The sequence below is a fragment of the Microtus ochrogaster genome, chromosome 7, assembly GCF_000317375.1.
Source record: "Microtus ochrogaster isolate Prairie Vole_2 chromosome 7, MicOch1.0, whole genome shotgun sequence".
In the NCBI taxonomy this organism is placed as follows: domain Eukaryota; kingdom Metazoa; phylum Chordata; class Mammalia; order Rodentia; family Cricetidae; genus Microtus; species Microtus ochrogaster.
The window spans coordinates 65,671,548-65,688,144 of record NC_022014.1 but is presented as its reverse complement, the minus strand read 5'-3'; the positions used below and the strand labels follow the sequence as shown (position 1 = coordinate 65,688,144).

Below are 16,597 nucleotides of genomic sequence, written 5' to 3'. Positions count from 1 at the left end.
GCTGTTCTCCGTTCCAGCAGAGGATATTGATTTGTGAGTCTACCCCTAAATAAATAACCCTCTATTATTCTCAATTCTGAGCTAGTGTGGGATTTTTTTAAAGCATCCATCTTCAGTTCAGCATGGCCAGGACAAACCAACCTCAAACCATAGCTTCAGGCCAGAAAGAGCCCCCTACACACACACACACACACACACACACACACACACACACACACACACGCCCTACCCCATCCCACCCCCACCCAAAAAAGTAGATGGAGGAGAAACTGTTGGCAGCCCAGAACCAACTGGCTATCCCAAAAGGGAGGACTTTTCCCTCTGATATGAATTCTTTTTCCCAGACCCCTTTACCTCTGAAACGCCAGTGAGTCACGGAATCTACACAGACACTAAGTAGGATCCGGCGGTAACTCCAGAGCAGCACCCACGTCCTCACAAACCTGCCTTTGGTTTGCTTTTGTCTGTCAAGAAGCCAGGCCTCGTGTTCTACTGAAACATGTTTTTGTAAGGCGAATTTCAATAGAGTATAAATACTTTTGATTCAGACAAAAATAGTGGTTTATTCAGAAATGCTAAGCATTGTATCTTTGAGCAGAGTCTCATTAATCGCATGCCAAAAACTCTGTTACCATTCCAAACCCTTCCTCTGCCATTTCAATTGTTAGACCGGAGTCCCAGCCCTTCTCTGGAAAACTTCAGCTTGGAGTTCCACACTGGAGTCTTCTTCCTATGGACTAGGATTTAGATAAAAGTGTCCCCTAGTACTTGGCATCTTGGATGGCAAGGGTTGATCCTAAAGTTTCTACACACTACTGTTGACTCAGGTCTGTCTCAGTGCAGTGTGGGCCCCATTTTACAATGAGACTCAGGAGGCCCTTGTCACGCCAATGCATAATACATGCCAGTATGACCTGGGTCCTCGGATTGCTGTCTTTCATGCTCTGCGTCAGAGAAGAGAGAGGAGAAAGTCTGTCCTGGAATTAATTGGCTGTGCTGGCCAATGACTCTACAGGTCATAGGGGCATCAGGGTTCTATACTCCCCGAACAGCCTCTGGGGACTGCATGATTGTGATGCTTGGGATTTGGCCCCCAGAGACTCAGGAGAAACCCCAAGGAACAGAGAAGAAAGGGGCAGGTGGAGCCATCTAGTCACTGGCAGTGGTTCTCAACCTGTGGGTCATGACTCTCCAGCAGCGAGTGACCTTTTCACAGGGGTCACCCAAGACGGTTGGAAAACACAGATATTTATAATCCATAACAGTGGCAAAGTTATAATTATGAAGCAGGAATGAAAATAATTTTATGTTTGGGTACAGTCAGACATTCCAGCTCCCAAATAATGACACAGGACTTTTTTTTATTAATTATGAAAGCTTGGCCTTAGATTAGGCTTGTTCCCAAATAGCTCTTAAAACTTAAATTAACCTGTTTATGTTAATCTATATTCTGCCACATGGCTCATTACCTCTCCTCAGTACTGCAGGTCCAGCTTCCTCCATATCTGGCTGGAAAATCTCCTGCCTCTCAGATTCTTCCCTTGAGCTCCTCTCTCTTTCTGGAAGTGCTGCCAATCCTCTCCTAGCTATTGTCTGTTGAGCTCTTTATTAAACCAATCAGATGGTGTTCTAGACAGGTGAGGTAAAAGAGAGACATCTTCACACAATGGATCGAATCTCCTATAGTAGTTAGGGGTGATCGCAACATGAGAAACTGTATTAAATTGTTGCAGCATTATATTATTATAGCAAGGGTATTTTTGTTTCTAGAGTGTTCCCTTCATGTTGTTCTTTCTTGATGTATTTGCTGCCTTTTAAAGATTTTTTTAATTTTATTTCATGTGTATGTGTGAGTACATATATATATATGTGTGTACACCACATGCACGTCTGGTAGACATCAGATCTCCTAGAATTGGAGTTATGCACAGTGATTAACTGCCATGTGGGTACTGGGAACCAAACTCAGGACCTCTGTAAAGGCAGCCGGTGTTCCTAAGTGAGCTCTCTGTCCAGCCTCTGCTACTCACTTTTGCTATGAATGGTGTCTCGTTGTTTTGTTATTCCTACTGCTGTTTATCTTCAGGTCAGTGTGATAGCCCACTCTGAAAACAAAGTTCTCTTAGTTTCACTTTAAGAGACTCTGCCTCTCTAAGAGTTAGTTGCTCACAAGAAGAATAAAACGTTTTGAAAAACAAAATCTATGTATCTTCTTTAAAGTACATATGGGAACCAGACATGGTAGCTCACACCTACCTTTTGAAGGTTGAGGTAGGGGTCCTCATGAGTTCAAGGCCTGTCTAGGCTATATAGAACATTCCAGGCTGGCTTGGGAAACAAAATGAGATGCTGCCTCAAACAAATAAAATAGATATTTATGGGTTTCAGGGTATATAATATAAGGCAGTGAAGGCATGGATTAGGAGTTGATATATAATCTTAATCATTTGATTCTAATTATATTGTATAATATGTCTGAGCACTTCAAAGGGAGGAGATGGGAAAAGGTTTACATTAAAGAAAAATACCAAAAAAAAAAAAAAAGAAAAATACCACTATTTTGTAGAAAGTACTATTTGGGGTTGGGAGCAGTATACGTACACAAACTACAAAATCTATACTTAGAACCAGGGAAGGAAATAATAAGGGCTGCTTCTCGGGTTTCTCGCAATCAACAAGAATAAAGGCCACATGCCATAAAACAGAATACAGTGTTAATGTTAACAAAGTATGCTGGGAACACAGTCAGGGTTGTGCAGTTATCTATGTCCGAGGACTCTAGAGTTGACTTTGCTGAATCTCATTGGCTCATCAGCATTTCACCAAGCAAAGGTTGGGAGGACAAAAAGTCACAAAGAGTAAAGTACACAGAACGATCTGCTAAACAGAGGCTTACAGCAGAAAGCCCTTCCTGCACACGGCAAGGGACAAGGACAGTAGTCCTGGCTGGGGCCAGATGTGTAGGTCTTTGGATGCCTTTTTAAGATTTCATTTTATTTTATTCCCAAATCAACTGGACACAATGAAGAGATTTTAGGAAGAAGAATGAATAACTACTTTAATCTGTAATTCAAGCTGTTGTATGGGGCTCACCTGTAAAGAGAAAGAGCCAAGCAGAAAACCCAACTAGGAAGATGCTGGATATTGATCCTTATAGTTACCAAGGTCATTTCCTGGATTATGATAATGGCAGGGGAAATGGGGATCTGGCAGGAGACATTTTGAAATTAATAGTCAATCAGCTGTAAGGAAGCAGGAAAAAGATGGGGCAAGGGTGTTGTGAGACCATTGTTTGGTAGTTGGGTAGATGGAAATGCCACTTGTTGACACTGAGAACACATTCTCGGCAGAAAGACATGCTTAGGGAGAATTCAGACCAAGCAAGGGCGCTCCTGGAGAGAGTTACAGGAGGACGTTAAAGTGCAAGAGAGAGGCCAAACCTAGAGTCACACTTCTAAGACTCACAGAGCCACAAAAGGTAAGGCCAGCACCAGGGGCAAGTCCACAGAATGAAAGAAAAGGTCCAACCAGCCCCGCCGCCATCCTGCCCCAGGAGCACAGCTTCAGCTGGAAAGGAGAAGAGGAGGAACCAGGAAGGACCAAGACAGAGGCAGTCAAAAAGGTGGCATAACCCAGAAAAAGGAAGGCTACTGAAAACTCGGGGAAGCCAGCGGTGGCTGCACATCCCACATCTGGGCTGCTGTAATTATGGGAGCTCTAGGAAATGTAGGGCAGTGATGCCGAGAGAGTGAGGGAAGCAAGTGTGACTGGCAGGAGACAAGGAAATGGGGCCAGGGATAGAGACAGTGGCTCCAAAATTAGAGATGGGTGACCCACAGGGCGGCAAACTGAAAGCCACTTGGATTTAACTGCCGAAGATTAAGGTATCATAGAGGATGATGGACCTTCATGTCTCTGGCTTGTCAACAAGAGGCTGTTCATGTGACTTCAGCTCCTAAGGCTCCCGCTGGGGTGCAGCTTGCTCTTAGTCGCTCCTGTATATAAACAGTTATGTAAGATGCTCCCACGTGTGATATCCAATCATTTCCTGACCATGGCCTATGAACCCAGTGAAAGAGGCTGTAAAAGGATACAGTCACATAGTACAAGGGAGGCTGGGATTTGGGTGATTTGAGGGTCGACGAACACCTACTTTAGGATGACAGAGACAACGAGCACTAGACAAGTTAGCCACAGACCCAGATCCAGCAAAAGCTCCTGAGAAAGGCTGGGAGACAGCTATAGGAGGAAAGCAGAAGAGGTTAGTGTATGAGACACCGCAGGAAGAGGGTGTTTGCAGGAGAGGGCACTGGATGATAAAGAGGAAATGAGCAGAGTGCCTTCATTTGAGATGAAATGTAACCGGGACTTTGAAAAGCCATTTTCAGTAAAATGAGGCCAAGTAAGGTTTAGGAGGTAAGTGCTCCAATGGACCTTTTGCTCCTCGCATTCAGCAACTCATACATTGGACTCATACATATTCAATGACCTATTATCTAGGACTGTGCCTGAGTGTGTGTTTGTGTGTGCACATACACATGGTATCTTCATATAGCAATGGCCTCATGGACAAAAATCAGGGCCATTCACCCCACAAACACACGGTAGACATTTTTTATCAATAAAAAATAAGCTAAATGCCTGTAGCCTAGTGCATCACATTGGCTTAGGTTTGTATAAGTACAGTCCACAGTGTTCTTAGAAGAAAATTACCTAATAATGAATTTCTCAGAACACATCCCTGTCATTAACAAATGCATATTTAATATGCATTAGATCTCACATTAAGAACATCATAGCCGGGCAGTGGTGGCGCACGCCTTTGATCCCAGCACTTGGGAGGCAGAGGCAGGCGGATCTCTGTGAGTTCAAGACCAGCCTGGTCTACAAGAGCTAGTTCCAGGACAGGCTCCAAAACCACAGAGAAACCCTGTCTCGAAAAACAAAAAAAAAAAAAAAAAAAGAACATCATAAAATGCATGCATACTACCATATAAATTGTATCTATCAAGATTTTAAAATTTATAAGGTATGTATATGAGGATTATTTTTCTCTCAGAGAAGAGCTCATCTTTTTAAAAAAAAATGACTTGGAAAATGATTTGACATCCAAGGAGAACAGTAAGCTATCTGAGGATGCAGGGCCAAGGGTGGGGGTGGGAGCTGTTTCTTGCAGCGTTGCTTGTCACGTGACTGAGTCTTGTTTTATCCCCCTCCCCATAGTGGAATGGAGCATGTCTAAAGACTTTTCCCCTTTGGCTGGGGAGATCATCATGGACAACTTGCAGACCCTAAAGTGCACAATCACAGGCCTCACCACGGTAAGGGTCCTCCTGATAGATGTGCTATCCCCTGCCTCTCACACAGGGATGCTGGTAGCAGATGCCTACTCTCTATGTGACGGCCAACACCCGGTCCTCTGGCAACAACTGCCACTCGTTAAGTGTGATATGTCTGGTATCTATAATCTGAGTCTCACAAAAGGCTAAGCAGACAGCATGAACCACTTTGTCGGCTGCCATGTTCGAAGAGATCAGAAAGAGACTGGCCTCATGCGAGCCTTGAAAGCTGCTGCCTTCTGGATCACAGTCTAATCTGCAGGGGATCAAAGGCTCTGAGGGATCCAATTTTGACTCCCAGTCTGATGGTAAAAATAACAGCCTCATCTAGCCCTCACCCCTACCGCCTCATTGAGATCAGTCATCAATGGGAGTCACACAATTTCCTGAGAGAAATCCTTTTCCCCTGATTAAAAGGAGAAAACAAAAAAAACCTGCTTAAATCTGCTACTACAGAAAAGAAACTATATATGGCAAAGTCACAAGCTCTATGTAGCTAGCGTAAACCAACTTCAATTGTGACTGAAAAGCTGGAACTAGCCAGCTAGCCATGTTTATTTATTTAACCAATCTAAAAATCAAATATTAATTGCTAATTTTGAACCACAAATGAACGTCCAAAACGCAAAAAAATAAAAACACCTAGCAAATCTGTTCAGACAGAGGGACTGAATTTCCTCAAACAATTGCAATTCAGAAGATAAAAAAATACGATGTTAAAGCAAGCTCTTTTAAGAGTAACCTTAAACTTTTAAAATAGAATTCAAATAATTAATATCCTAAGATTTTCATATGGGAGGAACAGAGAGATATTTCTGTTGTTTTCTTAGAGGTTAGCCAATTAAAATAGTTATCTGTAGCATATAATCCTGAAACCCAGCATTAAAAAGCTGCCATCAACCAACGGCATCCAGTTTATTCTAAGAAAATTCTTGGTGGTTTGGTCACCACCAAGAATCCTGATTTTTAGTCCTAATCGCATGTCTATACCAGAGACCAGAACTGTGGATTACCAGAGCAAACAAAGCCCCCGGAGTGGGTGGCCCCAGAGATGCTATCAGCAGAAGGCTGGCTCCAACACCATGGCTCGCATGGTGGAAGGAGGCCAGGAGGGACCCCAGGGAATTTCCATTGCTTAAAAGAAAGAGTGATATCGTGATAAAAATGGAAAACTCTCCCCGCAGAGGAGTTCTCTGACATCTTAAACTAGCTTCTCTAGGGATGATGTTTTTTTCCACTTTGCCATCCAATGAGAGTGATGCAGACATTATACTGAGCATATAAATGCCCAGAAGTGAATTTATAGAACTAGGCCATTCCTATAACCTTGAGGTGCATAAAACCCAACTTTCAATGTTAGAGAAAAAGGTGTTAACGTCATCACATGGTAAGGCAATATCATTGAAATCCTAGCAAAGTCTCCACAAAGGTTTTTTTTTTTTTTTTTTTTTAACGCAAATGCCATTTTACATCTACAGCAAGCAATCATTCATCCAATATTGGCTTTTCTAACACCCCTTTGGTTTCCCAGAAAAAAATAAATAAAAGTAGGGAAAAAAAAAACAGAAGAAAAGAAACCGCAAAGCAAACATTAAAACCATACAAAACATTTTAGAGAATGTTTCATCCGTAAGCAAAAATTAGCTTCTTAATTCTTAATCCCATAAAAAGATGCTAAAGATTACAGGCCGTTCTTTTAATAGTGGCTTTAAAATTAAGTCACATCAGAAAGTTGAGGCTTTTGTCTTGCTTGAACAGCTGAGTAAAGGATATTCATAGACGCATTATTTATTGTGGCACAAAATGGAAAGAATCTCAGAATCCACCAGTGAGGGACTGGTTGAGAGAATGAAGGCTTCTGCTCGTAGTGAAGTACTATGCAGTCACTAAGACAATGAGGTCTGCCTTCATGCGTTGGTCTGCAAAGATATTTATTGTAGCTTGTTAATTTTCTACAGTAATTTGACCAGCTAAGGATATTGGTGCCTGTTGCCTCTAGGGAGGGGAAAATAAATAGAAAAAAAGTGATGGTGGGAGGCTGCTGTTGTTAATAAGCCTTGCAGAACCATGTGGGTTGTGAGAATCTGTGGTTTTATGGGGTGCGTGCATGTGTGTGTGTGTGTGTGTGTGTGTGTGTGTGTGTGTGTTTCTTGGGATTTTTTTGTTTTGTTTTTCTATTTTTATTTATTTTATTTTTTTTATTTTGACTTGTTTGTTGGTTTTCTAAAGAGAGAAAAAGAAAGAGCAGGCTGGGTAGGTGGCAAGGAGGATCTGGCAGGAGCTAGGGAGGGGAAACTGTGATCACAATATATTATATGAAAAAAATTGATATGTATATATAAAATCAATTTTTGCATGTATACTTTTATATATATAAGATAGATTAGATAGATAGATAGATAGATAGATAGATAGATAGATAGATAGATAGATAGATAGATAGATAGATAGATAGATAGAAGTGGTATATAATTTAGGGGTATGGGGAGTCAGTCCAAAAAAAAACATGATATTTTAAGTCTTAAATCAAAAAAGTAAGAATCCTTCAAATATGAACATGATGAATTATAATGCCTGATGCAGCTTCCTGTTTCAATTCTTTGCAGGGCCAGCAGTATTTTGTTCAAGTCTCAGCTTACAACATGAAAGGATGGGGACCAGCTCAGACCACAACGCCGGCGTGTGCCTCTCCCTCTAGTAGGTGGTAGCTACTTCCAGGATGGCACCATGCTCAACTACTCCATCCCTAAGGTGTCCCTGCCAGCTCCCCTCCCCCTCATCAGCTTCGCACAGCAGCAGTTGGGCAACAGAAGAATGATCTGCAGAAATGCTCACACAAAGGCAGCTGAGGGGAGAGGAGAAGGCATTTGGAGTCACAACAGTTTCCCGACACTGGTGTCTATCATTATTAGTAGTAGCCTTCAAAGGTTACAGAAACGCTCGGCCTCAGTCCAACATCTATAGAATGGGTCTAAATCACCTCATGTCACAGGGCTTTTCAGGGATGGAGCAGACGTCATGAGAGTGGCCAGCCCTGAGTATGCAGTCCATCTTAGGCCTTGTCTTCCTTTCCTGGCCTACACTTGACACATGACACTGATCTCCTATAAGAATGAAATCAAACATCTTGGCTTACCTGACATTCTGCTAAGAGAAAAGAGAAAAGCCTTTTCATTAACAGTCACCACCCCCCCCAAAAAAAAAAAAAACCATAACACCCAACCTTTGTAGTGGAGGCCGAGAAAACCAGCAAAGACATCTTCCAATCACTTGAAGATTAAGAATGCATGCCTGGCATGTTTGGTATAACTCCCTGTTAACCAAAAAATATAATTACCCAGAACCAGTAACTACAGACACGCGAGAGAGTAGGCTATTCTTTACAACAAGCCCGGTGCTCCGGGCTCTATTTTCATCTTTTTAAAAAGTCATTAATGTTATAGTTAAGAGTACTACCATGTGAGAGCAAGAACTGCTTAATCATTTATAGAATGTAATTTGTAATTATTATTCTTATTCAAATGCCTTATGGATGGCCTTTTCCTTTGCTTCAGCTAACATCTTGGGAGCTAATTTAAGAAGAGAGAGATGCAGATAAACAGTGATGCACAAACTATGCACTGCCGTGATATATTAATAGTAGCTAAATGTCATTCATAACAAAGAAAACAAATCCCCAATATTTGTGTAATAGTGAAGTGAGGCATATTCAACATCCATATTAAAGAACCAAACATGATCAATCACTAAAAATATGTGTTGAAAAACCCATTGTTTTTGAATGTACAAAAAATCCTACAGTATAGTTTTATATAAAATAATAATAATAATACCAAATGTAGGGATTCCGTTCATTTAACCATTAGTTTACCTAAATTACGAGGATACATCTAGATCACTCTCAGAATTTAACAGTGGCTGGAGAGATGGTTGGCTTAGAAAAGTACTTACTACAGAAGTACAAAGACCTAAGTTTGATCCCCCAAACCCACATTCAAAAAGCCAGATGTGGTGGCACACACTTGTAATCCCAATGCTGGGGACAGGACAGAAACAGAAGGTGCTCAGGCTGTCTCGAAAACTCCAGGCTCAGTGAGAGACCCTATCTCTAAAACCAAGATGGATAGCCACTAAGAAAGACACCTGAGTTTTATCTCTGGCCTCCACATGCGCACACAGGTACAGATACATTTAACAGTAGATACCTGGGTTATGAGTTTATGTGTTTTCTGTTTATATTTTTCAAATGTTATAACAGCCTTTTACCCAAGACAACTAGGCATCGGGTGACAAATGGAGACTTCTGTGCAGGGTCTCTCCTTGCCCTCACCACAGTCCTTAATCTTCCCTGCTGCCTTGTGACTCAGCATCATGGTCATTCTCGTCTGTAGCATTATCACCATCTGAGATAACCTTTATAAGACAAACTCATTCCATTCACGGCATGAAGCTAAGAACTTTACACAGTGGGCTCGATCTCTTTGACTGATGGGGAAGCCATTAACATAGAGGCATATTTACATAGTCCACTCTTTGAACTGACATTCAGATAGAGGCTATTCGGAGGCCACATCACTGGTACCTAGCTAAACCATGTTTCAAACATTAATTGTCCAAGACTCGTCCATGTCTCCTACGGTAACTAGAGCCCTTTTATCAGGCAGAAAAGTAGACAGAAGGCCAGTCAACCATGCCTACCACCTCTAGTAGAATCAGTGTTACACAGGGTTTTACACAGCCTCGGACCACCAATGCCAATGCTCTCCACAGCCCCCAACTCCCTCTGCATTTAAGGCTTTCATCATTGGTTTTGTTTGGATATTTCCATTGCTGGAGGCTTATCAGAAACTTGTGCTGGGAATTGCAAGATTAAGGCACCAAGAGACCAATGTTATTGGTAAGGTAGAGGTATATGAATTATTAGAGATAGAGCATTAGAAAGCACAAAAAAAGACTAGTCTTGGTTAGCCTGGAGGCACAGGAGGGAAAATGATCTCAAAGGTACACCTCACACAATTCTGATCTGCATATGATACATTAACCTCTAAAGCTCTGATGTTTGGGCTCTATACGCTGCTTGTTCTAGGCGCACATCCCACTCTATCAAGCCTATGCATAGACCTCTCTCCAGTGATGAGAATGGTTGTTCTGGCCTTAGAGGAGTCTTTTATTTATTGGTAATTAGCACTGTGACTAGCAATGCCTTCTAAAACCGTGTGTTTGATTAGCCAGGGTAGCTGGCAACGAGTGGAAAGCCTGGCATGTGGTTGAAGTTGCTGCAGACATGCCATATCACTTGGAAAGAACAATATAAAAACACTCTCATTCTATTTATAAACAAAGTATGACATTGTGATGTAACATGTATCAGTATTCAGATATTTACTAGAGGACAATGTACTCTAACATGACAGAGTAATTGGAAATTTGGTAATATGTTCCAGTACGCTATAAAACTTTTTTTTTTATATTTTTACAAAAGGCCTTAATGTGTTTTTATAGACTTATGTTATATGGTATGGTACATAATAAGAGAAAAGCACCCAGACAGGCTTGTCTGAGTTACGATCAGGAAAACCCTGATATGGCCGGTGAATGTAAGCCCTGCATTGTGTTGCAATCGAAGTGTCTCATTTCCAGAACAGTGAGCTGTATTATGTAGCACGGCCTGCTCTTTTCCTACCACGCAAAGTTTACTCCTGTCAGGTTCCTGAGTTCTTAATATATTTTCAATTTTCCCCTGCATCCCTGCAGTCTCCTATTTTATGTAGCCATCAGAACTTTCCAAACATCTCTGAGAAAAAAAAAAAAACTCATTCTTTCCAAAACGTTGGCGTTCTTCAGCCCTCGCTTCGGGCAGCCATTGAGCATTGGCAATTTTTGTATGTATCGTAAAGTCATCAGATCCAGCTCAACTCCAGTGTAATAGGGCTAAACTGAGACGCTAAGACCTACTCCACCACCCCCTGCCTGGACTGATGACAGCATTAAGACTCATTAGAACGCATTAGCTTGCTCGGGTCCATGGACTAACTCAGCCACCCAGAATTGCTCCGGCTCATCCTTCCGCTCATCCTCATTGTACCGTAGGCACTTGAAAGGCAACCCCCCCCCAACTGAAGGAACAATGACCCCTGCGAGCCTGCAACGGTGATGTTTACTCTGTGTCCAGATGTGAGCGGCTCTATAAATAGTCTAAAGGTCTCTGGCAGTTATTTTTCTAAACTTCAGATGTCCCAGCCTTCCTGCACACCAGCATGCTTGTATTCCCGATGCCTCACCAACGGCATACTGAGCATTTCCTGTGTGCCCAGGATGCTACTTGGCTCATACTCTTTCTTTTCAGTCTCATCTCCCAAAAAGATTAAAAACTGGCTTTGCAGAGGAGGCAAATGAGGCAGAGAGAAGTTTGGTCATGGCTCTTGCCCACAAAGATCAGAAGGCACCTGTGCCAATCTTCTGTCTCCAGACTTGACCACAACTCAGCCCCGACAGACAAACTCCAACTAAGATCTAACTCTCTTGCCCAAAAGAAAGAAAGAAATATGTACGGTATAATGAAACGAGCATAAACACAACACACAAGGTCACTAGGCTGTCGTGGCTGATCGGGTCTCTGAGCTGAGTGAGCCTGGTCTGGAGTAGGAAAGGGGTATCTCTGCTTCACCTTCCTCAAGGTAAAAATGAACCATACATAGGAGAGAACGGGAAGGAAGAAGGGCTTGAAAAATCTACGAGGCAGCCAGGCGGTGGTGGCGCACGCCTTTAATCCCAGCACTCGGGAGGCAGAGGCAGGTGGATCTCTGTGAGTTCGAGGCCAGCCTGGTCTACAAGAGCTAGTGCCAGGACAGGCTCCAAAGCTACAGAGAAACCCTGTCTCGGAAAAAAACTAAAAAAAAAAAAAAAAGAAAAGAAAAAGAAAAATCTACGAGGCCCTCTTCTTCCTAGATAATCATCAGATGGGAAAGAAACTAGTGTTTCCATATTGAATGGCTTTCAAGTCTTATTTACAGAATGCCTGTCATGGGCCAGGCATTGGGCCAGGTCCCTACTATCCTTCTCATTTCATTCTCATAAACCTCTCACGAGACAGACATCGTCCTCATTTTCAAATTAGGGAGTGAAGGTCCTGTTGATACAAAGGACTTTCCTGCAGTGAACTGGGGACAGGAGGAGCCAACACTTACACTGGAGTGTGGCAGACGCCATGACCTAACTTTACATTACCCTACCTGCTCTAAGGTGCGCCTTCTCTGGGCTTAGCTGACCCCCCATGGTGTCCCTCCTAAATGTATACAATCCTGGACCTTGGATGGACCACTGTAAGATGCTCAGAATTCCCTGCTGTGAAATCCTTGAGTATCTGAATGAAGACGACTCTACTTTCAGGGAGGGAATTTGAGACTGGCTGGGCTCTCTGAGGTGGAGTGACTAGCCCTCACAGAGATGGACTCAAAGTCGTTGTTTTTGAAACACTCAGAAAGAAAAAGTAGAGGAGGGAGAATGGGAGCGGGGATGGACAATGAAGTGGCTGACCTGCTGGGGGGAAATGTAGAGCTGGAGACAGCAGAATTGCAATCTTGACATTAGTCCCGTATGAGTTATTACTCTTGATATCATTATAGCCAAATGGAATGAAAATAGAAGGGGGAGAAAATCTCAGTGTGGACTGCAATTTAAATTTGCCATGTAAGCTAATACTGTATATTTAGAGACTGAGCAGACAGGGTGGTTGGTGGCTCGGAGTATGTGCAGGGGCGGCTGTGCCAGCTAACCAAAGCAGACATTCATTAGAGCAAAATGGAGATTTCTATTTCTTGGCATCTGACATGGGCTCTTTCCTTGGAAAGAAATGTCAATTTGGCCAAAAGTGTGAAGCCTACAATAAAAGCATTGGGACTGTGGATTTCATCTAGTCTGCACATTCACACACACACACACACACACACCCATCTTTCCAACTGTGAAATCCTGTTGAAATTTGGGGTGCTGGTAAAGAGGTAACAGGGGCACTGATCAGAACAGGGGATGCTGAAAAGGGGAGCGAGGGCTAGGAAAGCAGATATTGGACTTCCAAATTTCCTATTTCTTTTGGCTCTCGAGTACTATTTTCTCTTTGCCCCAAAACTGCCCAACACAAGAAGCCAACCACAATTACTGTTTTGCATAGGGTTCCGAACAATGGCAGCTCCCAAACCGTCGGCATCGCCTGCCAGTTCTGCGTGTGCTGGGTGCTCATCCACGGAGCCTGTGGGTAGTGAATACAAAACCCCGGCACCTCAGGCAAGGCAGGGCAGAGGCTGCGTCTGCTTTAAAATCTCCCTCTGTTTGTTTCTTTTGTTCAATAGACTGGAAAGACTATGACGACAGAGAGCCCAGACACAGGGGACAGAGCGAAGTTCTAGAGAGCCTGCTGCAGCAGGTCCGAGCCCTTCATCAGCATTACAGCTGCCGGGGTAAGGATAAAATCTGTACTGGGCCATCGACTGAGGTCTCGGTGGCGCCGGTAATTTTAGCAGTTTCCTAGCTGGGTCATACCTTCTCATTCATCAGGGAAAAAGAGATATTAATATTTGTACATCTGGAATCACTTTACAGCACTATCTTGCTTTAACCCTTCCATGGAGTCTTCTCTCTCCTTTCCTCCCCTTCCTCTCCTCTACACACAAAAAGTTTGAAAATCGACACAAGGGGAAAAAAAAAAAAACAGCTTCCACTACTGTTGTCTTCTCTCTGAGTTGGCTTCACAATACTCTTCTGTGGGTCCTCTGAGACAAGCTTCCTCAGTATTTTACCCCCAAAGCATCATGGAGGGAGCTCCAACAAGGACATCCACAACAAGCCTTCACCTCTATAGATAGCCTAGCTTACAGTGCGTTTTCACATCCACCATGCCAACTTCATCCTCACTTTGGCCATTGCAAGGGAGGCTAAGTTGATTTGCCCGAGGTCATAATGCCAAGCTACAGCCTGGGATTTGTGGCGTCGTGTCCAGTCTTCCTGCCGTGCCTCATTTTTTGTCTTCCTGCACTTTAATCCCACCTTGAACTTTTTTGTCTTTCTCCATTCCACTGTTTGGGGCAGCCGTAGGGCTCACCTCCTCTCGATTTTAGCCCCACTTCACCCAGTCTCCGAGATGCTTTTAAAAGCGTCTCTGTTTCTTGGGCTGCTCAGATGGGCCAGGGTCAGGTTTCTGATCTGTGTAATGATTCGTGGAAGAGGCACTTAGTTTTATTTGGAGAATTAAAGCCTCCATAAAGTTTTCATTTTCCATGCTCCCATCAGATCTCCAACTACTCTGGGCTCGCTAGATTTGGGGCCCTGCTGAGCCAGCTGAGTAAAAAACCCAGGGCTCAAACTAAGATGCTGTTCTTGCTGTTTAGACGAGGCATAAATCAAACTTAGCATTAGCAAAAAGTTTCCCAATTACTGTATAGCCCTGACAACAGGGCCCTTCAGAAACGTTGGCTCTCGCAGGAGAGGGGGGACAAGTGTTTGCAAGAAAATGGTGTTTTTCTAATGAGAGGCTCGTTAGGAGATGTAAATATGTACAAGAGCAGCTGGAGAAAGAAAGCTAAGTGGGATTTTCATTCCTGGATCTCTAGGAAGGTTACACACACACACACACACACACACACACACACACACACACACACACCAAAAGGAAACCTGTACCGTTCTACACTGACCAAAGTCCATTCAGTTCTGGGTTCCTGGGACTCCTTTCATCAAGTGCCGTGTTACCTGGGGGTCCTCTCTTTTCTGGCCTCTCCATCACATCCCTGCCCACTGGCTCCTGTATGAAAGCAAAGGTGGTCCAGCGATTGGACAGAGGCTCTCTTGCAGTCCCGTAGCCACTTTGTGTTTTGTATTCTGGAGGATGGAAATTGAAACTGCCCAAGACCAGGAGGGTTATCTTTTGATTTGTATGTTACTCAGGATTCAGATTCTCTCCCTATTACTATATGATTACTATCCCACAGCCAAGAAGTGATTTTCTGAATAACTCAGTTATTTCTATAGTTTCCATCCAACTCTTGACATGCATGCACGTACCCCTTCCTGAACCATAGCTGTACACATAATATTAGGAATGATGAAACTAAAGAATAAGGTAGGCCTTCCCCTAAAGGGACATTTTTAAATTTGTTAAAGTGTATCCTCTACACTGAAATAATACAATGTGAGAGATGCAGCCACCCTCAAGAGCTCAGGTTAGGGAAGGTGAGAAGACACCAAATTCTTCAGCCCTCTCGTGGAAATGTAAAATAGACACCAGAACGTTAAAGGCTGCAGCAAAGAACTCAGCAAACACGGGTAAAGAAGCATCCTCGAGATTTGCCATAGAGTTAGGATTCCACGGCATAAACTTTGGGAAAGGCTGACCTCTGGCCCGTCAAGATAAAATGAATCAGTTCACAGAAAAGAGAACCCTTCTAAGACACTTGGGCATTACTGTTTCAAAGGACGTGCAGTGGCTGCATAAAGACGGCTTACAGAGAACTCTGAAGCTGTTGTTTTGAATATTCACTACACTGAGATACTGTGGTTTATTGGAGACATAAACCTTTATAAACTTTACAATCAGAAAAAAAAATAATCACCCAAGTCCTAGTTCTACCATTTAGAGCATTGGGAAGAGCATTTAACCCAGCCCTGATCACATTGCCAGAAAATCAGGCTGTGTAACTTGCAGTGCTGTTAGGAGGTGGAAATGGGGTGACAGATTCGACCCAGCCAGCCCAGGGGAAGCCGCTGTGCTGAGCTGGGATCCTCACCAAGACAGAGTAGATTCCAGTGCAGCAGCAATGGGAAACATCTCTACTCCTCCCCCAACCCTGTCCAACCAGAGCCTTCCAAGCCCTCCCCTTACTTAAGTTTACATCCTTAATTGTGTGACTTTATTTTCTTGCATTTATTTCTTCCACCATCACGCCTTTGCCTCTCTTCTCTTTAACTAGAATTCTTGCTAGTTAGAGGCTGAAATCTTCTAAACTAGGCCTTTTGATGTCTTTCTTCACCCTTGCTTTTGTTTGTTTTTAAGGTACGGTCTCAGCATAAAGTCCTGGTTGACTTGGAATTCCCTATACAGACCAGGCTGGCCTTAAACTAGCAGTGATCCTCCTGCCTCTACCTTCAGTGCTGGGATATCAGCTGGGTGCCACACGCCTAGCCCAATTCCTTTCCTCATCTTTAGTATTCCCCTCGAGTTTTTATCCCGACATTCTTTTGCTCATTTCTAAAAAAAAAAAAAAAAA

At 43.1% G+C, this 16,597-nt stretch overlaps 1 protein-coding gene across 1 annotated transcript in view; it reads left to right on the top strand.

Annotated features, from left to right (window-relative positions):
• Ankfn1 (ankyrin repeat and fibronectin type III domain containing 1) overlaps window positions 1-16,597 on the top strand; it is a 155,625-nt gene that overhangs the window by 77,543 nt on the left and 61,485 nt on the right. Inside the window, exons 6-8 of the mRNA XM_026780905.1 lie at window positions 5,224-5,321; window positions 7,946-8,036; window positions 13,688-13,795. Coding sequence (XP_026636706.1) covers window positions 5,224-5,321; window positions 7,946-8,036; window positions 13,688-13,795 — 297 coding nt within the window. The remainder of the gene's footprint in view (window positions 1-5,223; window positions 5,322-7,945; window positions 8,037-13,687; window positions 13,796-16,597) is intronic.